We start from the raw sequence: 24,176 nt of genomic DNA on the forward strand, positions 1-24,176 counted from the left end.
TCATTTTTACTGAATCCAGTGTGAACGCCTCATAATGTAACTCAATAGAACCTGCTTACTTAGCTGGCAGCTCTGTTCACAATGTAACATAATCGGGATTGGCGACTAAAAAGCATTAATGTCGATCCTCGATCGCATGTTTTTACTGAATATCAGCACTGATGACTATCGGTAAAACGTACGTCAAACATCACACGGTGATGGTTAGGTTGTATAATGAATCCACAGTTCCCATGCATGCCAAACCATGAGGGGGTTCAGTATAGACCCCGGATCAACTACGGTCCCTTACACCGCTAGCTAGCACCCACCTGTAATACCTCATTTTAAGCCTCAATAAAATTGAAACAGATGTATGATCATGATATAGTTTCATTATGCTTTTTTATGAAAACATAGGTAAATACTAGAAAATGACTTTAGACATTATATTACATGACTGAATCTTAAGCTAAATTCAACAGCAAAAGAAGCTTGCTGCTCCAAAGGGGTCGGTTGACACAGAGGCAGGCCTGTGTTCTCTCCAGCTGCCTTATGTCTCTAGCCTTCACCTGCAGTTCAGGGTGCCGGGGGACCTAACGCAGCAGGAGGACTTTTGCACTGTTCACGGACTCAGGTATACATGTCCAACTTGTCCAAGAGGACTTTTCAAGGACATGGAATATCTCCTCAAGCTGTGTCTTCGCCTGCACGTCTCCTTGGCCTTGTCAGAGAGTGTTCTCTGCACTCTGGTGCCTGAACACCTGGCTGCCCAACCCAGTCACACAGAAGAGACTCACACACCTGGCCTTGCCAACACATTATCAACTTGTCAAACATATGCGCTAGGTCAGTGGCTCTTCAAACCATGAGGCTCTATGGGGCCTCTCGAGGGTCAGTCACGGCAGGTCAGTTTCTACTTGTTACATGCACGGTGTCTTTTCACAATGAACTCTGTTAGGTTTAGGAAAAGAGCTTGGTTAGGGATGACCTGATTGACTCACAACAGGTCATGTGACTAGAGACTTGTGAGTCAGAATACTAGCGACACTAACTACTCACATGACAAAATGTCACCATTTACTTTTAGCTGCTAACAGCGGTCTCCTGGACAAGTCCTGTGTTTGTTTGAGCTGTCCACCTCCCCTCTTGCGCACCTTGTGTGGACTGTCTCGCTCTTTATGATACGTCAGTTGCTCTGAGTATCTAATAATAGACACAGGTGGGTTTACATTTGAGTTACTTAAAAGTGCGGTGTGACGGTGTCAGACGGCAAGGAGTGCTGACCGAGCTTTGGTATCGGATGAGTTGGGAGTGAGACTGGCTTGGCCTTGCTGCACCAGAACATTCTGGACAAACTGGACATTCCAGTACCTGCGGTTTAAGAGGAGTGAGGGGTCAGCAGTCAAAGAATAAATAAATAAAACAGTTAATGTTCTATTTGTCAATAAAATATATCTTTAAAAAGTGTGAAACACTGCAACCACAAGAGCTCGTTGAGCATGCATAATAAATGAGCACCAAACATATTCGGCTAATGGGTCCAGTTGTTTGCCCTGTTGGCCTCGGACGGACACACAGACACAGAGACACACACACACACACAACCCAATATGTAACGTTTTTGCAGATTGATTAATGCTGAGGTCAAGAGTACATGAAATACAATGTTCTAATCCATCCCGACTTCACTTTTCTACTTCAAAAGCCTTCAAAATGTCCACAACTTAAAACACAATAAATGTACTTGGAAAACAAAGAGAGGCAGAAGAGAACATCGGTAAACTAATCCAAGGTGAACCTCTCATAATCAGCCGTGTAGTCACACAGCAGTGGTACATTTTTATCTTTGAAATATGTAAATGAAAAATGAAGACTTATTTATATTTTGTTATTCATATTTCAGAGGGATAAGCCTTTGATATTTTTCAGTCTTGTTTTTCCACTCTCCTACAGAAGGCCGAAGAGGCCACAGGTTTAATTATTTTTGTTTCCCAAGATCACAGAATTATTATTTTATGATGTCAACATCATTACTATACAACCGCAGCTGCAACCAATAGAGAAACTCTTAATATCCTATAACATTACTATAGGAACCCATAGTGTGTAATTGTTAACAGCTAGTTTACCAACTATGATACTGCAGTATTACAATTAGCTATAATGGCTGCAAGTCGTCCAGCATGTTGTCTGCAGCGGGCGCACAGCGGCTCATTGACTACAGATCACGTTACAAGCACTCTTGACTTCCCTGGAGTGGACATGAGCAGATAGTCAACTGGAAGCAAAGGTGTGACCGCGAGGAAGCTGTGACTGAGTAAGACTGTATTTCCCCACTGTAATACTTGATACTAACTTATAACACTAAAAAAGTATATTACACCAACCGATACCTCCACTTTTTAAATCCATGCTCTACTTTGTAACTGCAAACAAGAAACTAAGCTGCCATTTGGAATCCACCTCCTGATTGTGTTTCACTGATGTTTTGTACTGCGAGTAACGCTTTGGTGTGTTTTTCAGGGGCAGATTTAGTGATTTGAGGGCTCCAGGCAAATGCTGTCCTGCTCTACTTTTCACCCTTTCTCTAACTGGAAATGCTGACATCGGCAGTGTTAGAAGAATTAGTGAATTAAAATGATGAACTAATAAAAGTAAAACTATTAACAACACACTAATCGAAATCCTGCATTCAAATGTTTACTTCACGTGAAGAGTGACAGAGGAATTATCAGCACAATGTACCAAAATGTACTTTCAATTCTAATATGATGCTGGATGTTAAATGAATAATAATGTATCATATTTGAATTGATATATTTTGTGAGTCATATCTGATTCTGCAACATTTCCCTGCAGGTACATGTAGTACTACAATGTTTTCCTCTGAAGTAGAAGTACACAGTTAGTAGTATACAGATGAGTTGCATGTTTTTAAGAGCTTTTGGGGCCTTTTGTGAGTCATTTCAAGGTACAATGAGTTAGAATGCTTTTCATATGTAAACATTATAATAAATCCATAGCTGTTAGAGGCCCTTTATTTGACCAGTAGCCTTGCCTAACCATAAAGTCTGTCCCTGGTGTTTTTCCTGACAGTGAATTTCTCTGGTGAGTAGCTGTGACTTGGCATGTGATGTCATGGCAGGTGTACTAATGAAGACCCAATGAAGAACAGAGTTGAGTGTGAAGTGTTTTTTATGAGCGGTTCTCCAGAAATCTGCAAGCAGCAACATCACAGGCCCGTTCTGAACGGACACTGCACTAGTTACTGAAATTCCAGCCTGGAACATAAAACCATTCACATCCATCCAACTTGTATTGCTATTTAACTCTGGACCAAAGTTTGTGTGTAGTATTATTCCTCATTAAGATCCTTTCAGAGAATCATCTCTTTCTCCTCTCATGCAATCTGCATTCTACCTTGTATGACCTTATAACATCTTGTCACGGCTGGTAGCATCATGAATTAGATTAAGAAGATATTCCTCGTTACCTACATCCCTTTTCTTTACCTGCTTCTCTTGTGCACGGTCGTGTAGCCACAGAGCCAGCGTGAGGAGAGCAGAGAGAGCATGTCCACTAATCCGAGGATCGGCGTTCGATGCCCGTCTTCTCCGGTCCGCCTGTGGAAGTGTCCTTTGACAATTTACTGAACCCCAAATTGTGGTCCTGTTTAGTAGCAGGGCCAAACTGGGACAGTCAAACTGAATCTGTGTCTTGCTCTAAATTGACTGGATCAGCACTTTTTTTTGCCTGTGTTCAGCTCTCAGTGCTTTTGTAGCTTCTAACTGACTTCTACGCACATATCAGCCTTGTGTTAAAAGTTACTGATTGCATCAGCCGTATCAAAGCTGTGTTCCCGCTGATACTTGTAATCTGAAGGACTTGAAAAATGCAGTGGATCTCTGTCAGCGGTACTATTCTTCAATGAAAACAGATGTGGATATATTCTGCTCGAGACAAGGAGAAACGGCACCAGCAGAGACAGCCACAGTACGCTGTTGATGAAATGCAAGCCAGCACACCTCCAACACTTCCTCCTTCGTCCTTCCAACGCCTTTCCTTTGCTGTGCCGTGGAAAACACTTGCACTCTGCCAACATGGCAACCATTTTGCTGACCTGTGAGTAATGGTTTTGCTTACCGCTTAGCTCAGCACCAGTATCCCCATCTCTGCTACAAAACATACATACAATGCAGTTTAGTGCGAACCACTGAATGTTAACATAACTGTGTTTGTTTAGCAGACAACTACCTTCATATTCTTAACTGCTGGTTTACCTGGACCTGTTAGAATGTCTTCTCTCCACTGAACCTGCAGCCTCTCGTTCTCATCTATAGAGGGCAGACTTGTAACTGGAAACACTCCTCAGTGATCACCCATGTCTTTAGTTTTTGTCCTTTTTTAGATTGCTCTCTATTACACACACACAAACACACACAATCATGCTCACACAAGAGCTATAAATGTGTGCGTGTGCCAGCACGTGTTCCTCTGTGATTGGGTATGGGCTTGTTTGATTTCTCAGGGAGGATTGGATAATCCTATAATCTGATAACGACCCACTGTGCAGATTTAGTGATTAAAGTTCTGAGGCAAATGGTTGTTGCCATGGCTGCCAAATAGAAGAAGAGAATAAATCTGTGTGGGATGATAATGTGTGTGTATGTGTGTGTGTGTGTGTGTAGTGGGGTGAAGACGCATGCTGGAGTCGTGCTGAAATGTGCATGTGCAATCACAATCTGAATCAGGAACAGCTTTATTGTAGGTTTTCACATTTAGGAATTTTGTGTTTTAGTTGGAAATGGTCACAATAAACATCAATACAAACACTACAAAGGTCAAGACTCTTGAATATGAAATAGAAATTGACAGTTACGATATATCTATTTTAAAATTAAAATAATACAAAATAAGAAATATTTATTAATAATGTGCAACAGTATAATATATGAATAATTTGTGCAATGCAAAAATGTACATTAATGTAATGCAGTTAGATTTGGAGACTTTACGTTGTGTCCATGGGCTGGGATGAGAGTCTGTGTCAATGGGGTCCTGGACCTTTTCTTGTGGTGTGAGGTTGATGACTGCAGCCTCTTGTTGATTGGTTATAATCTTTTCTGCTCGCCTCAACATCCTGGAGGCGTACAGGTCCTAAGGGACGGCAGATTGCAGCCAATCACCTTCACTGCAGAGCAAATGATATGCTGAGAAGGTCTGCCCTTGTCCTTGGCAGTGGCAGCAGCGTACCACATGGTGATGGAGGATGAGAGGATGGACTCAGCCAGTCTCCCTGGTGCGTGTTGGTACACAGCAGTCCTCACAGCTGATGTAGGACGCCACAGCCTCTGTGTGTGTACTCATCCAGACAAACTGTTGGAAGCAGTCAGTAGAGTCCTCAACAGCTTCACTGTTCCATTACTTGGATATCCTCACAACAGGCTTATTTTCTGCTGCTTAGCAGAAATCAGGTGGACCATGACATGGTCAGGGTGTCCCAGTGCAGCGTGGGGCACGGTGTCATAGTAGGCACCGCTGACTGTAGTGTAACAGTGATCCAAAGTGTTCTTCTCTCTGGTTAGGCATTTACTAAACTGTCTGTATTTGAGGAGTTCATGGCTGGGGTTTCCTTTGTTAACACACACACACACAGTACACACACATCTGTGGCAAACATCATCAAAATGTATTTATTTGGGAGAAAGACACTGTAAGCATGTTTGCATGTTGATCCTGTAGCAATCCTTTAAAGCATTATACAGTAATTGTCTTCTTTTCGGTATAGTTATTTTTAATTTTATGATGAATATCATACAGCAGATATTTGAAAGTTCCTTAAAATAAACCCGTCCAATATAGTTGACTTACCTATATTTTTTATTGTCAAAGTTATTTTATTTGATGGTGACAATGATGATGAGGATAATACTGTGGGCTACACATGTGGGACAACTTTATGATCAATATTTTCAGCATTTTCCACATGGGATTCACAGAGAAGCTGCGCCATTTCCACCAGAACTCATTACTGAGTTACTATACATATGATAAGAATTTGCAACTTTGGCAAAAACTTTACAAGCATATTTGGTATAACCCAAGTACCTGCTAACATTTTACTATCCACCTCTAAGGGTGCTATAAATCCTACTAGAAACACTTCTAATTACAAATCCTAAAACACACTTCTAAACCTAAATTTCCTACACAGGCAACGAATGGAGGATGTACAAACTGAGAAATGACAAGAGCCTCAGGACTTACCATTAAGAGCTGATTTAGGGTCGTCCATTGGAAGATCAGTGTTTTGATCCCTGGAAAGATACTGAACCCCAAATTGCTGGTCCATCGGTGTGTGAGTGTATGTGACTAAATATATGTAGTTTAGATCCTGATGGGTAGAATGGCATCTGGCATGATGATCTGCCATCAGTGTATGAACAGTGTTTCCCACAGTTACTAGCAAGTAGTACTTTGCAGATTTAGATTCTTGGGTTGGTGGGTTGCCGAGATCGGGCACTGAGGACCGTCCGTTCGGGTTAACGCTCGCACCGGGAACAGGTGGCTCCATCACTCCCTGCAGGAACAGAGGGCACAAGTTTAAGGCCCCGGGAAGCTGACATGGCTGGATTTGCGAACCACTTACACTTTCTGAAGTGATCTAGAGCCGGGCGCTGCATACCGCTGCAGAGGAAATGTTTCAGACAGGGCCAGCCAGCCCAACCGTTAAGAAGTGATCAATATTTTTAGTTCATTATTGAAACTGTGGGGGACAAAATCCACTTTGGTGGGACGCCACCATGTCTTGGTAATTAATGTTAAACACTGATAAACGTGTGTGTGAATGGGTGAATGTGTACATGTAGTACAGCACTTTGAGTGGCCAGAAGACTAGACAGTCGCTATATAAAGGAAGCCCATTAACCATTTACTTGAAAGGTAACATAGGTTGTGACTACAATGCCTTTTGGCAGCCATGAATGCACCAACAGGGAGAGATTTATTTTTCAGGCAAAATCACTCATTTATTGAATAAAGGTCTACTTCATCTGCCTTCTTTTCTGTTTTTTTTTTCTCAAATGAAAAATGCTCAAGCACAAGGTTATGAATGCTGTGAAGTTGTCACTTTCAGATACAAACTAACATGGCATCCACTGCCGTACATTGCTTAGCTTCAATGCCAGTAATGTTACTGTCTGATCTCCAAACTGGGAGCATGCCGACCGCCATCTAAGGAATTGTAGGTAATACACTGACTATGGATAAGAATAATATCTATGTTTACGTCATCATGCAGACACCTACATAGGTTACGTGGGGGAAGGTTTTTAGGAGGGGCTTGGGAAAATAGCATTTTGACACTAACAAATATGTACTTCAGCCTAAATTTGAATATTTGGATTTTAACACAAAAAGAACACCACTGAGAAGCTTCAGAATGGTATAAAAAACAAACTGCCATTTAAGCAAAGTGATGTTCATTGTGATGAGCTTTATTCCACTCTTATGGCCTTTACACACTGGTTACATACTGTTGTTTTTGCCATGAGTACATCATTTTTTTCAGAACAAGTTTGATTGTTCTGAACTTTCCCACCAGGGAGAGGCATAAACCATCACATTGTGTGGAACGTGTTGAGTTGTGCCTATATATGAAACAACAACATAGAGGCTCCGTAGCCCGAACCAAGACGGCAAACGTTTTTACTCCATTCAACCTTGACGAAGGCAGCTCAGCTCAGACCAGATCCACTCCGTCTGTTCTTATCTTTCACAATAAAAGCCCTCGATATATAATATTAACAGGCAATTATTTAGCATTTTTCGTGTTGCTTATTCCTCGTACCCCTTGTGTGTAAATATATCTATTTATCCCCATTAGCTAATGCCAATGGCTCCAGCTAAACTTTGTGTGGTCCCAAATCCAGTCCATCCATCATATTCATCATATACATACTTTACACATCATCACCTGTGCGTTGCAATGTTCAACTCATGTTCCCTCTAATTGTGTTGTGTTAATAAGCGGTCGTTCAAATTTTCTCAACATTCAAACCATATGCATTCACTTACATCATCTTTAATTAATTAGTCTGTGAATTAGCCTCAAGGGCCATCACCAGGGAACAGGAACAAGTCATACATGACCAATACTGGACTATTGATCAGCTGCTTCAATGTCTTAAATGAAGGAATGACGATTGGCTATAGCATTGACATATGTGAAGGGGGCAGCTATTTCAATGATTGATGGCACAGTAAATGACTCGTCTGGCAGCTCTGTTCTGGGAAAATGTGTAGTTTCCTCAATACACTTTTTAATGCAGGCGGGAAACACAGCGGCAGGAAGTGGAGACTTTAAAACGAGAGGAGAGGTGAGTAACAAAATAAAACAGGAAACTAAGATAACTAAATGCAAAAACCAGAGAAACATAACCTAAGGAGCTTGATGATATGGGACCAATAGTGGAAAATCACACGATGTGAAGAGGGCTTGGCAGTGTTTTTATCCTTCATTTATTCAGGGAAGATTCGTTGAGAGCCAAGCTCTCGTTTGCAGGAATGCTGATTTGACATTGCCAAGGAGCTTTTTCTCATGGCACACCAGTCTCTAAAAAATATTGAATCCCTTGCTCCTTAATATATAACCACAGCCGCAGTAATAATTAGATCACCTGTAGTCCTCAACTTTTCATTCATGCCAACTGCATGGACAAGCAAAAGTTGGGAACGAAAAGGAGCGTGTTTGAGTTAGCAGCATATATAAAAACTAAATTATTGACATCAATAGAATTATTAATGTCAGTAAGATTATTAACAATTATTAATAATAACAGGGCTCCACCCTGAGAACAGGGACCAATAACCAAACGATAAACTAAGTCTCATAATTAGTGTTCACTCACAATGTCAATAGTCTGAGTACTATTACACCTTCGACCACCATCGTTCGAGCAACAGACCACATATCAGATATTATCACAATACATGCACAAAGTAATCACAGACAGCTGCTCTTTAAAATATAACAGAGTTTATTAGGTTCCAATAATAATGATCTAGTCAACTAATATCTAAAACTAACAACAACTATACATTCATGAGCACGCTATCTAAAAGCTACTGGAAGTTTAATGAGGCAACCATTTGCCATAACACCATAACAGGGTGAGGAATATGAATGTTGTGTTTGTCTTGCTGTACTTCCTTCAAGTGGGAAAATAAAACCAGTTAATGCCACTTTGAATAATTACTATTATTGGATTGTGACACAAAGCTAAGGTGACGCTTTATCGACAACAATATAAAAGAATAATCACTTATTGTGTACATCTGCATCAAAATAAAAAGGAATTTCTTAAGACCCTGGAAGCCCAAAGCTCATTTACAAAAAACAGAACTCACAACCTCAACAGTGAAGTCAATGCATATATGGCAACACCCTGCAGCCTTCAGCTGTTTGCTTCAGGTTTATAGCACCCTTCAGTTCTCTAAAGCCCCACAAAGATGCTTTGAAGAACTGCTAAGCTGCTCTCCGTATTAGATTTAAAAATGTGGGATTTCATATGTTATGTAATCCAGCGGCTGATCAAAGTAAACACAAGTCAACCAAATCAAATGCTCATTGAAAGAACTTAGGTGGCTTACCCCAAACATTGGATTGCCATTTGAAAAACATGCAAACAAACCAAAGCGAACCATTGCAATAGCAGAGAAGCTGCTGATGACTAAGGCTTAAGGTCACCCTCTGAGAGGCTGTCAGGTATATACTGGCCAATGCAACTCCCAAATATTGAACATGAATTTGTTGGTTTTTTTCTATTGAGAGAGCAGTTCAGCTTTAGACCATAAGCGATAAATACATTTTTCTATGTTCCTCTGATCACAGCTGCAGGAAAAACAATTAGTTACAGCATTTAATCATTTCTCAGCAAGAGTTCAGATGACTATTTGATGCATATGCCATTTTCCACACATAAACTGATATTTATATAGAAGAAGAATGTACATCTCATGCATTCTTCAGACCAGGATACACACAGTATTCTAGAGCCACAGTTGTTCCAGTCAACACAACCATGTGTTAAGTGTCAAAGGCAAATTTATAAACTTTTTATTTTGTAAAAAAATAAGGCTGTGAAGTACTTTGTATCGTCTTTTCCAATGATATTGATATTTGATATCACCAATGTTTACACAGGCATGAACTTGACTTTCTGTTGAGAAAAAAACAACAACTGTCAGAGTGGGTAAACATACAGACAACCAAACAAATAAGTAATTCCTGTCACTCTCCTAATGAGGCAGAATGTTTGGCAGGTTAGGCAAATGATTGGACTGTAGTGATCAGTCAAAGTCAACGATTGGCTATCAGTCACCAGCAGGATTCCTGCCCGCCAGCATGAATGTGGGGATCCCAGAACAGCCTCACATTCAGCACCCTTGAGTCACACGTAGTCCTACATTTCTTCCAATTATACACTGATTGCAAATGTGTGAATATGTCCGACATAAACAAAATATTTCTGTCCATTTGTGACTATAATATGTTCTGTTTTCTAAATGTTACATCAGAAGTTTGTTTTTTTCCAGTCTAAATGATGAAACGTAGCTAGCAGTAACAACAGCATCGGTCAAACCCCAGAGTGTGACTTCCCCCAGCTGTACAGTGAGATATCAGGGTTTATGTGTATGCCAAGGAGCTGCAGTGGAGGTCGATCCTGGTGCTGTTATTACAGAGAAGGGTTGGTGTTACATCACCAAGATGATGAAATGTGGTTGTAAAATCATTACAGCCACACAACATATGAAGATATAAAGATAAAGGCAGCAGGAGTGAGAGGGTTGGTAAATCTGGAGGGGGGTTGTTTGGGTGTTATTTTAAATAACAATCTTTCTCCAGAATCGCTGACTCTACCTTTTTAAAGTACTTTGCACCTTCAGTGAGTGTGGGCACGAATCACTATGTTGCTGCTCAAGGCCTGAGGATGTGCAATTCAACTGAATTTACTGAATGGATATCATTTTCATCCACTCTTCTCAAACTTTCATTATATATGTTCCTTTTGGGGTTCATGCAGGGACACTTCTATCATGTACAGTATGTGGTTCAACAGGCCAGTATTACCAAATGACATGACAGCAGTGACAACAAGTTGTCTACCACAGCAGTCAAGTGTTACATTCAGCCAAGCTTACACCCATGCTCCAAAGGCTCCAAAGGCTTTCTGGAGTTCGTACAAGACGGCTGGGTTAGGTAAGAGGCTGGACCGCCTCCAGCTTCTTCTAATCTCAACAGCTGGGTAAACATCAGGGCCGTGGCCCGGCTTCAGAGGAGTCATTGGTGTGTAGGTGGAAACTGTGACGATTGTTATTGGGCCATGTTTGGTTTGCAATTTGTAAAACCTAAATGAATCAATTACAATAAGTAAACAGTTTACCACTATATTGGAACTAAAGAAAATTTAAAAATATATATAGCTGCATTAATTGAATATTTGTCCACTTGGGGACAAGCTGAAAACATAACATCCATATATTATTGACCTTATGGTGAACGTGTTTCATATTTTCACATCCAGCAGACTCACAGAAACATTAGGGTTGGTGTTCACTCTCTTTTAGCTCAGGTTTGGTCTCCACCGACTCCTGACAGAAGAGTCTGCTCAATGCTCCACTGTGATCACCAGCTATGCTCTCTAGCATTCCTCCCACTTTGGATTCAGATTGTTTTATACATCTTAACAGCTATAGTCAATTGTATTTTTTCATTCTGTCTTCAAAGCTGCACTAATTCATATTTAACATTAGAAATGGATCAAATGAGCGTGAAAGCTGTCACTCACAGAGAATTATCCCCAGCTCTGCAGTTCCTCTCAGCTCTCTGGATGAATAGCTGATAGATACTCTGTTAATCCCCGCGGTGGATAGCTTTTTAGTATCGTTTGTTTCCAGCCAACAAATGTATTGTTCGATTGTTCTAATGCTAACGTTGCTCCATGTCTACTGGATCTGACAAGTGTTTGCCCCTTAACAACGTTATAATGGGAATTCAATTATAATTTTAGAGGTTGCCTCCAAGTGGCCAAAGAAAGCAAAACAATAAAAGATCAAATCAATCAATTAATGCAGCTTCAAATGCATAAATAAAAAATGAAGAGTTTCAAAAACAGGGGGAGCTTTACCAGTTGTTTCTAGATATAGTGTGATGTGTGTAGTTCAGAGAAATGTGGTACTTACTGTAATTGAGTAATTGAGCCGGCGTCTTTATAAAGGGCTATATTTAGCACATTGTTGTGCCATATGGATTTGTGTGTATTATCCTTTTGCAATAAGCTTATCATCTCTTCATCAAATGGTACTCTTCATATCTGCTTGGCAGCTGTGGTGCATCACGAGAGGGAATATACAGAGCCAATGTTCACAGCAAGAGTCACACATCCAGGCTTTCCCACAAAACAGAGACATGTTCCAAAGGTTGAAAGTGCCTCTAGGTTTTGCCAGGTCTTCTTCTGTTTCAGTCTGTTCTGCCATATTTACAGATAGCAGAAAAGGATTATGAGGCTACGCTGAGCTGATGTGGAATTCTACGACATTTTCACATGTTCTGAGCTTGGTAGAAAAATGTAAAGAAGAGTAATGTCTACCTGAGCAGAGAATGAAGTCTCTCTCCCTCAGTGTGTGTTCTTAGCTTCTCCAAGCTTTAGTGCATGCTAGTGCATGTGAGTGTGCCCCACTGGTTATCTCACGACAGCTGCTCTGAACGGTTCTAATACCGCGGTTACAGCTGGTCGTCCTGGAAACGTTGCACCCACCCTCTGGTTCCCCCTCAGGTTAGCACTGTTAGCACTGTTAGCCGCAAGCTCAGCCATCGCCATTCGGAGAGCCATGTGGAGGCAATAGAAATGGCCAGAATTTCGCACCTGTAAGAATTTCAATATGTTATTTCCTCTGCCAAACAAAGTTCAATCAATATCTGTGACCGTGAGCTCCTCTCTCTCACAGGAAGCAGAGAAGTAAGTCTCAAACTGATATCATCAAGTGACCCACAGCAGTGGACCGGGACAAACAATCAGCCCTGCATTTTGAGTTTAGTGCTGTAGTTTTTGGATTTGGAAGAGAGTGGTTCATGTTCATATATGAATAACATATATGAATTCTAAATATGGACATGGCCCCTTTAATAATATCATAACCCCAACTCCAGCAATTTGGAAAGAACCAGTATAACTCAGTAGAGGAACATAATTGCATGACTGAGCCAAATTTAGCACAATAAACATAATCATCATCATGTTCATGTTTTATTTATTTATAGAATAATAATCCATTTGTATTGATCAAATAATGAATTGATTGATTGATGAAATAGGATTGTTATTTGCAGCCTGGTCCGAGAGCGAAAAAAACAAAAGACACTACTCAGAGGCATGAATGACAAATGACAATGCAAAGTCATGGATGTCAATGGAGGATTAAAATACTGTTTGTAAATGGAGAACCATTGACTCTGCTTGGCTGAGCAGGTGTTAATGTGGTGGACTGGCAGAGGAAACACTCTATTCAATATCTTCATAGTGAAATCATAATGTAATGTATCTTTGTCATTGGTATATTATTTGTTTTAAATATATATATATATATATATAACAAATAAAAAAGGGCAGCAAAAAAACAACAGGGGACTTTGGTTATGTAAGAGATTAAATGTGTGAGTGAAGGTGGAGATGTTTGGAGCACACAGGCTGGTTAGGAGTGTTAGACGCTGCCCGTGCACAGACACACCATCATGTGGCTGCTCGCGCAAGGTTGAAGGCTGGGAAGCTCCGACCGACCGTCCGTCCCCTACCGGAGAAGCTGGCTCCGGTGTCACGATGCCAACCTTCTCAGTCATGTACAAAGGAGCCGTCATCATTAGCAGGTAACGCGCTGCTGTGTCCCTCTGTGGAGTGCGTGTTAGCGGACAGATGGAGAGATGTCTGTGGGAGAACGCGTGAGACTAGACGTTACTGTATGAGGAGAAGCGTTCCATTGAATGGGGCTCGTGCGGCGCCCGCGCGCTCACTCTGTTGCTCACTGAAACAGTAAACGTATGTTGTTTGAGTGTGAAAATGGAGGTGCTTGGTGTCGAATGTTTTCCTCTGGGTGTTCTATAGAGAGCAACACATTCTACAGCAACATTTTGACCTGCTTAAAGCTCGCGAGCGGGTTGTTTTTCTGGACACTTCTCTCCATCTGTGCCGCTCGTGCGCCTCGCGCAACGAGAGGCAGTGGCGCACGAGAGGCAGCTGTATTTAGTTCGCCTTCACGATGAAGTCCGTTCTGTGGCTTCAGATGCACGCTACATTACATTTATTATGTTCTTTAAAACAGTTAGTGTAGTGATGTACTTTTACAGATCAAGAGTTGTAATGTGGAAAACTGGATCAGTCTGGATAACTTCCTATTGATTATTAGTGATCTCCTGTTGACCAAGTGCAGCTGACTCCTCTCCTCCTGTTATGTCAATCATCTGTTAGCAGTTTTCATTTAGATATTTTGATGGTGAACCTATAAACTTTATTTCAGGTCGTTGATTGTGCTTTTAAATGTGTTATTTGAGTCCTTTCAAGCACCAGAAAATGAGTTGAAACTCTGACATCAGCACAATATACTTGCTTTATATTATGTTCAGGCTTCATAATATCGGGGCTGCAACTAATGGTCCTCCAGGGCCAACACAACAAGCAGCAGCTCACATGGTATGATTACTTCATGGTCAACACTTGGAATTATCAACAAGTTGTAACTGGAACTTCAGTAAATCAGGCTTTAGGCCGAGCCAGACCACAAACTTAAGAATAGGAGTTAAGGAGGAAATCTTGGCTCTTCTTTGTGTTTACTCTGGCATCAATCATCCTGATTAAATGGAATTAATGGAGTGGAAGATCTCAGAGAAGCCGGAACCACTGAGGCATCTCATTTGGTTAAAAGAAGAAACAAATGGTTATAATGGTTTACATATTGTTGATCTGAAAAAAATGAGGAGATTTAAACAGTGAGACTCATGTTGTCTACAGTAGAAGATAGCTACACAGTTTGACTGTATGGCTTCATGCTTCTTGCTACTTGATTTTTAAAAATGTCCTAAACATGACTTAATTTCGTATTTGACAAGGAAATTCAAACTATACCGTGGTGCTGTGGAGAGGATCTGACGATGACGTTCTTTTATCTTGTGCTTTGCCACACACACACCGGAGTGATGTGTACAGTATCTTCTATCCCGTAAAAAGAGACAATGTGACAATATAAAAAAAGAACAAGATATCTATAAGATGATGGAAACAATGTCGTTTTCAAAAAACGTTCTCCAAAAGCATTTCTCTGGTGCCAAATGGATTTAACATATCTTGCTGAACGTAAACAAACACATACTTTTAGGCATAAAAGTTCATTCTTGGCCATACAAACTGTATTAAAGAAACATAACCAGTCATCCCCATTCCAGCTTTTATATGCCTTTATTCAGACCAAACGCAAAAATATTTGTGTGAATAGATTGCACGTTAATTAAAGCATTTGGACCCATCTATCTCTGTCAGCCTGTCCACACTGCATACCAAACATCCGCTTTTCGCCGTGCACGGCTTTTCTTTCCTCAGCTCTTTCAATTTCTGCGAATTTCAGATGCCGATAGAAATAAGCCAACCAATAAAATAATGACTTTTGCTCATGTGATTAATAGATCATGAGGTCAGTGTGATACTTCTGTTCATACCGTTATACCATTATCCATTAAACATGAGTCTCACTGTTTAATGGATAATGATCCACTGAACCATTTGGTTTTCTAGGTTTTCGTTCCCAGTGTGAAAAGGCTTAAATTCATCTGAGACCTTTTCCACAGCAGACATTTTGACTTGTAGCAGGAAAAGGTTAAATTCACATTGGCTCAGTTCCAAGAAGTGTCCCAGGAAACTGTTCCAGTGAGCCAGCATGCATGAGCCAGCATGCCTCCCTGAAATGGAATGCAGCCATCATTAATGTTATCAGATACACCTGTGCTTTCCATCTATGACAGGTCAACATGTCTGCCGTGAAAAAGGTCTGTTGAAATGCTGATGGAGTTTGCTCTGTTGTCATGGAGATGACTCAGTTGTGATCACGTGACCAATGAAACTTAAGCTAAGAATTTTTTGTTTGTCAAGAAAACATCATTGTTTAAAATAGAAATTTGAAAACGTGCTCTTTGCTTACACACACTGCTTCCTGTCTTCAGACTGTATGAATGCTACATTCTGCTGCTGCTCTCCGTCAGAAGCACAGCGTTGTCATTTGAAGTTCAGCGTGTCCTCAATTAGCCCCAGAGTTTCACTACTGAGGAACCCTCTGCATCTGAAATATTGATATTCCTCCATGTCATTCGGGTGGCAACCAGACAGAGAAGTGTGAAGTCCATTGCAGAGAATACCTTGTTCCAGATTTCCAAAACTATGAACACAATAATCTCTACAATGAACTAACAAAGTGTTGCTAGTAGTCTTTACAGGTAGGCATGGATATAAGTGTGCACTGGTTTATCTCTGCTATTCAATGCTATCTTATGCACCATCTTTTTAGTGTTCAGCCTGAGCAAACTGATGTTCTTTAATTGAGTCAATGTTAGATGGATTAGGAATAAGGCAAATTCGGCTAAACCAGAGTGTGTCCAAACAACAAAAGCAGAATTCAAAGGAAAGGTCACTCCTGTCATATTTAACTTCTACAATTCAAAGTCCTCATATCAAACTATGAATCAATGTTTAGTTCAAATCGAAATATCTTAAAATGTGCAAATCTGTAAACTATCTTTAAAATGAGCTAGTTATGCAGGGCCACATCTGTGGAAACTATTGCAATGCTTCTTAATTATGTAACAATAAGTAAATAGGGACAACCTAAAACCTTCAAGACATAAACAACGAACAGCACGATGAAAACACTGTATAGCATCAGCATCAGCTCTGATGAAGCCATTGTGCTCGATCTGCCAAACAAAACACACTGTTAGAGCAGAAAGCTGTTAGCAAAATGCTGTGACGGAGGTTACCAAACTAAAGAAACATGATGATGCAAAAAGTTGCCTTAATATTTATGAGTAGATCAAGCATTATGTTTTTATCAGTGTACAAATAGATCTGAACACAAAAAGGATTGATTGCAGACATTGTTTGACTGGAGAAGTTTGGATACTACTTGGTACCGGCTTATTTTAGTCGATACCTCAAAGGTATCGCGCTCCGATACTCGCCCTGTAGCAACTTATACTTATCAAAGGCTAAGACAAGATCACTTAGGATAAGAAACCTCATTCAAAAAAAGAACGAGTCATGGACACCTTGTCTACAACTGTTGTACTATTGATCTGTCTGCATACTATACGTCAATGAATAGGAATACAACAGCAAAGCCAACAGTTTGAACAAAGCCTGTAACATGACGCATTGAACATATTTCACACATATTCTATAATATGATATATTCTATATTACTAGGAGGTAAATTCTAGATCAATACTGGTACAGACTAACTCCATATCATTCATATTGTTCCAAGAATAAAACTAGAAATTCTGAGTTGTTGTTATGTTGAGAATGTACATGGAGTCACATTCTATATATACACCTCTGAGTCCATCCATCCAGAGGTGTATTTCTGCAACTCTCAGCAAGTGATGATAGATAGTGTCAACAAAACTGTAGTGTCACCGGAAAAGACTTACTGTATCCAGAATGACTGCATTACCAATGTATCACTTCCTACGTGCTTCAGCCTTCTTCTCATCCAGAACAAGGGCCAGATCAAGTAGTCTACCTTCCACCAACATTTTTACTTCTGCGGATATTCCACATCATAGCAACCAGAGGCAACCAAAGCTTCTCACATGATCAACACTGTGTCTCCAAAACTCTCTTAAGTGCTCCAGCTGGAAAACAGGCTTTGGTGGACACAAGCGGTAAGGCTTGAGGACAAACTACCTGAGACAGACGTAAGGCTCTGTATCCATCACATAGTCAAATTCCTTAACAGTGAGTAGTCCCAGTCTGACTGTGACGCTCTGCAACTCAAGGGTCTAATCTGTGAAGGGAAAGCAAGTACAGAAGTAGTTTGTGATCTACTTATTTTTTCCTCTCTTCTGTTTCTTTCTTCCTGTTTTTTTCTCCATCCTCCTCATCCCTCCATCTCTAACAGGACACTAATGGGTCCATACGGAGTAGACAGAGCTGTTCATTCCATGGAGTTTACTGATTGTGAGAACGGCCTGGGTAAGTCCTTTTTTTTCTCTTCAGCAAACATGGATAGAAGTAAATCTGTAGGTACAAATGTGTTTCCTGCAGGTACTAATGTCCTCTTCATCTCTGTAATTCATTCTATATGAAGCATTCACTGGGTTACAAACAGGTTGCCAGTCTATCACACGGCTAACACTTACAGTAGACGAAACTTACTCCAATTGTGTTTGAACTGTGGGAAAAACCCACACTGATGCAGAGACAACATGTAAACTCACAGAGAATAAAACACTTAACCCACACTGAAGATGAGATTAAAGCTGTCATTCATTGTTTCATAGCGGATACGTTCTACAGCACAAATACACCCAACCACATCTCCTCAAAAACCTGAGGGAAGGTGCCGGATTTTGAATGAATGCAGCCCAAGGCAGCTTCTTCCTGCAGTGGCCTGTCTGCTCTCTCTGTGCCACAGGACACTAAAGGGCGCGACAAAGTGGCGTTTTTTGACCTGGGAATGAGAACGGGCTGTACACCCTGTTCATTGGCTTGGGGTTATACAGCCACGTAATGTCCAAATGCTCTTTGCTGTGACACAGCCCTCGGTGTACTGAGGTCCAGCAGAGTCCCAGAAGAGTCCCAAACACAGCAAAATAAGAAGACAATACAGGCAGAGGGCAGGGTCTCTGTAGACCAGGGGTATTCAATTAAAATTTCAAAAGGTCCAGATTGAGAAAATGTCCTCGGGCAAAGGTCCGGAACATTACACTAATATCTAACTTGCGCTATTTAGTGATATATATATATATATATATATTCAAGAAGCCTAGTAGTAGTAACAACGTCTCTGTGTAGTCAACAACTGTCAAATCAAATAAAGAAAGTACACATCAATTATATTTTAACAATTATTATTCTGACTTTTCAAATTTAACTGGATGGATTATAAATAATACATAGAAATACATAAATAAATATTCTTCTCATTTCAAGTACAATAAGGGCTGGATTAAAGAATAACTGATATAACAGAAAGCTTTTGAAGAATGTGCATCTTAAAATAAAGTACTTAATTTTAGAAAAATGTATTTCACTGAATTGTCCTGCAGCTTTAAATTCAGTTCATTCAGGTGTGAAGTGATGTCAATAAAAAAGACACAATATTATATTTTTGTAATTTAAAAAGAGAAATGTTTCTGCATGGACTTTATCTGTGGTTATAAAACTACTTGTTTCAGCTCTATTCTCTCTGTTAACATCATTGTTGAACAGTGAATTCATGCGTTAGGATTCTGATCATATTGGACTCTCAGGTCTTCATTTACCGCTTTTAATAATCGGCACGGTCTCTGAACATATGAGACACACTGGTTATAAACTGTCCGTGTGAAGAATTAACCTATAAGAGTCTGTTCATTCTTGGTTAAAGTCTCTGGTCTCTCTGGTCTCTCTGACCACTTTTCTCTTTTTGGAGAACGTCATGTGAAATAACTTCTCTGACTCACGTATTATTCTCCTGCTCTTCTTCTCTTTCCTCGTCTCTCCCCCGGTGTGTGTACATATCACTCGAGTCAGGCAACTTGGCTGAGCTGCATCACGTGATGTGATTTACAACGCATTGGTCGGTGTGTTTCCTGCACCGCTGAACAAGTGCCGTAACGGCTGAAAAAGCTGCGCCGGTTAAAATAGAAGCGCCCTGTCAAAATAAAATCGATTTTAGGTCCTGGGTCCGGATACAATGGCGTCTGGGTCCGGATCCGGACCGCGGTCCGCCAATTGGCGACCCCTGCTGTAGACCTTCTATTTTGTTTTTGGTCTCCACCAACTCCTGTGAGAAATATCTTTCTTTAGCTGCTAAATGCTCCACTATGTCCACCAGCTCGTCTCTAACTGTGTCTCTCTGCTGTTTGCTGCTGAGCAGGTAGAGTACAGTGGGTTTATTTGAGCGGTTTCACTGAAAAGAGCTGCCTGCTGCTGGAAACAAGGTAATGAGACTGAACCAAAACACTAAAGTCGTGCGTGATAAAACAAAAACAAAGAGCTGAAAGGCTGGGATCAGTTCTCTGAGTGACACCTTACAAATAGTCACATGGTCCATTAGTTATGATTCTGGTGACCATATTCACTTTTTTCTTCTTTTTTTCTGTTTGTATGTTTGTCACTTGTTGGGTATGAAGGGTGTGGCATTAAAATGTGATCCTCTAGGTAAAAGTCTACTATGTTAGATCATTGATCACTAGCAAAAATACATTTATTTCTGTAAAGTCCAAATCACATGCTGAGCTTAAACTGACAACATAATATATGTAGCCCTGCTCAATCATCCTCCGCTATCTGGCAATGGCGTGTGATTTTGAATAGCTGAAATAATTGAAGTCCTACTTTTAAAGGGATTTTCTCTGCAGTGTAGGTATCCTTGTTAAGTATCAGAACAGTAGTCTAGCAGAAGAAGTAGGTCATGTGGCAAAGCCCTAACCCACTTAACTCAGCTGGGTTAAGCATGCAGAGAGCTGCTGTTGTTTTTATCCGTACACCATCACACTGGTGGAGCTTGTGCCTACGCAAGTGAAAACCAATCACCACATCGGCAACACAATATGACACCACCTTCTGAAACTAAACAAAATGCCTGTAGCAGTTAAAAATGTTGCATGTCAAGGGATTGCTTAGCACCCTATGGCTACCAGGGGTGCAGTTAATGCTAAAATGATGATACAAGTTTGCTGTTAGTAAGCTAATGATAGCTATGTTTTAGCAAGTTACTGTAGTTGGCTAACCTAATACTGCATGCATAGCTTTCTGATGTATCCACATTCCACTATAACAGGAACCGGTCTTGAGTACTACAACAGTGCCGCGTGGACGCAGTAGCTATGCTTTGGATTCTGAATAAAGCACCTTTAAGCAGTGGCGGGCCGTGCATTTTATACCTGGGCCTTCTGTGCTGTCCTGCAGTTGAACCACCTCCTAATAACCTCATTATGACGCCACAGCTACGGTTATTATTTGTTTCTAGGGGTGTAACAATACACGTATTCATATTAAACCATTCGGTACGAGACTTACGAATCGAACAATACGTTTGAAAAATACTAGTGCATTTGGAAAATGCAGAAGCTTAAATTGTGGGATATATGATGTTCTTTCGGTGGAGCCACTGTGCTCAAACTGGCAACCCACCCAACGTCACAGACAACGTGCTGTCTGACACGCCGACCATGGAAGAAAAACATTGTACTCTGGTGATGCATGTGTGTTCTGGGACGCACACTATGCTAAACTAGCTTAGCAGGAAAACCAACAGCAGCTCACACGTTGAAAACTCTCCCCGCAGCGTTTAGCTGTTCCCTACTGATTCAAACAGGGCTAAAGCAATCGCCACACAATCCCCATTTCTCCAGACCATAATTATTGCTTTGTAAAAGAAAACAGATACACGAATATGCGCATGACGGTATGCTTCGTCATTAACAGACAATGCATATAGTCAAAATCAATGTAATTAACACAATGACAAGAACAAATTCACAAGAACCAGTCACATTACATTACAGTCATTTAGCATACGCTTTTATCCAAAGCGACTTACAATAAGTGTATTCAACATAGGTATTCAAGAGAACTAGCAGTCACCAGAAGTCATAAGTGCATCTCCTTTTTTAAACAAGCATAAACCAGAGCAAAATCACATATGACAACAAAGCATGACAAATCAATCCAGCAACACTGCGGCACTAAAACACGAATTCCGCCGCACACTGAAGAGCACAAGCCATTCAAATATTATTCAAATCAGAGGGAACAATATTAACCATATTATCAAAATGACACCAGACAAATGAACACAGTAGTAACGATACTGCAGATATAAAAACAAAGCAGTTCACTTACCAAAGCTGCTGTTCCCTTAAAGACAAAGTCCATCCTCCTTTCTTTGATTACAAAGAGTTTAATGATGCGGTTGTACAGAGCATCGGTGCGGTTCAGTTCCAGCCAGAGGTCCTCCTGTGAACGTGTTCGTTGAGTTGTAGATCCACTCGGGTCTCAGCAAAAGTTTTCAAAAGCACCGTAGCTTGTAAGTGTCCTGTCGTGCTATGGTGTCGTGTTGCTGCCTTGGTTAGCCAACTCAGGTTAGCGTCGCTCCAAACACCAAGACGCTCAGTTGCAAATAAAACGCATTCCCAGCCATGAAATGTGCAACGCTTCTCCGACGCTGTTAGCCAGAAATACCGTTCATACAAATCCTTTTCCTGGCTGGGTCAGGGCTGCTAGCTGTGGGGTTGGCCGACCCTTTCTTACGATGATCATTTTTTCCTGAAATGTCCTTCTTGAGAAATCCGTTTCTCCTCCTTCAGCCATTGAGTGTTAAAAAAACAAAGCTACACCAAGTAAAACGCTAAAAATGCCATGTCAATATCATAACTTCTTACACATCTTTCCACTTGAACTCTTACTACTAACTACTAAGTTCTGCTAGCTAGCTTTCAGCTTCAAAACAGTCACGCTAGCCCACTGACCAATCACGCCGCACGTTAATGCGGACGTACTTGTAGGCCAGCTAGACAGCTCTGAGTACGTCAAAGAATACGCCTAACATGTCAAACTAAAGATCTGATTGGTTGAAGACTATGACAATCAACGATATCGTCCCCATTCACTTAAACTGCAAAGGGATTCACTTGTTGTGAGTCTGCAGGCCTCGGGCCTCTGTTCTACCTAGAGACACAGAGGTGAAATCTGATTGGATAAAAGCTCTACTTAAAACAAGCTGCACTGGAAGCAGAGCAACTGAGGAAGACAGTAGCTGTGCAATGAGAAAATAAGATAATGGGAAAAAAAATTGAATACATGTAGTGTATTTATGAAAAATTATAAAATAGCTATAATTTTGTGATTCTGTTTCGGCCAGCAGAGAAGACAGTGACGGCCCACCGCTGCCTTTAATGTATCAGCTGAGTAAGACTATAAGACTTTGAAGAATGAATTCTGTACCGGTACTGAGTTATGAATATAATGGGATCTGATGGGCCTTCGTAGACTTAAAATAACAAGTCAAAACTACAGCCCTCAGTAATTAATGCATTATGTAATTCATATACGGTGTATATCATCATAATGAGCCTATGTGCAGTTGATCCACAATATTAAGCAAATTGAAATGACATGCCGAGTTGGGACGGTGGGACTCATTGTGTCTCTCTATCTATACTGTACATTAATGCATCAGACAGTCAAATGAACTCACCACCAATAACAATTACACCGTCACAGTTTAGTCTTAGAGCATTAAAACACACATTGAAGGAGGAATGCTCATTACACGTGTATGCTTTTGTTTCAGCCACATAAACCTGATGTCTGGAGGTAAAGATGTAATTTATTGAGCTAAAGGTTGAAGTGAAAGGCATAACATGTGAGGAGAGAAGTGTAATAAATGCTGAAGGTGTGCGTGCGTGTGTATGTGTGTGTGTGTGTGTACCCGCAGTGTTTAATCAGCACACAGGTGAGAAGTAAAGCAGCTTATATTCGTCCAACATGAGCATGTGCAAATGTACATGCTGTTCCAATACATAAAGCCTAAAGACCCCCGCCCTGAACTCCTGAAGCCTCCACAGCAGGAGAGTGTGTGTTGTCCACACTGTAGCCTACAGTCCTGCTGTCCTACGCTGAGGACTGCACATGCTAATCCCTTAGTTATTAATGCAGCTGAAAGCTGCATCACCTCAGCATGGTTCATAGTGAACATCATCTCCGTCAGATTGGGCTCAAAGAAGCACTTTTCAGTCTGCTGATGTCCACAAAGGACACTGTGTTGAAGTCAGAGTTGATGGACTATGTTGATATTTAATGGGAATATGTCGGCCATATTATCTGAACCAGAGAATTCTTTTTTGTTGCTGCTAGCCACTCCAGCCGATTACCTCCTGCAGGCTGACA

General features: G+C 40.8%; 1 protein-coding gene across 3 annotated transcripts in view; it reads left to right on the forward strand.

Annotated features, from left to right (window-relative positions):
• LOC116396467 (syntaxin-binding protein 4) overlaps positions 1 to 24,176 on the forward strand; it is an 87,364-nt gene that overhangs the window by 14,187 nt on the left and 49,001 nt on the right. For 2 of the 3 annotated variants that reach the window (XM_031871086.1, XM_031871085.1), the window contains exon 2: positions 18,199 to 18,272. In XM_031871086.1, the coding sequence (XP_031726946.1) occupies positions 18,199 to 18,272 (74 nt within the window). Of the gene's footprint in view, positions 1 to 13,764; positions 13,907 to 18,198; positions 18,273 to 24,176 lie in introns of those variants that run through there. The other variant, XM_031871087.1, reaches the window with a different exon arrangement.

Source organism: Anarrhichthys ocellatus, unplaced genomic scaffold, assembly GCF_004355925.1.
Source record: "Anarrhichthys ocellatus isolate YVR2014 unplaced genomic scaffold, GSC_Weel_1.0 scaffold56, whole genome shotgun sequence".
NCBI lineage: Eukaryota > Metazoa > Chordata > Actinopteri > Perciformes > Anarhichadidae > Anarrhichthys > Anarrhichthys ocellatus.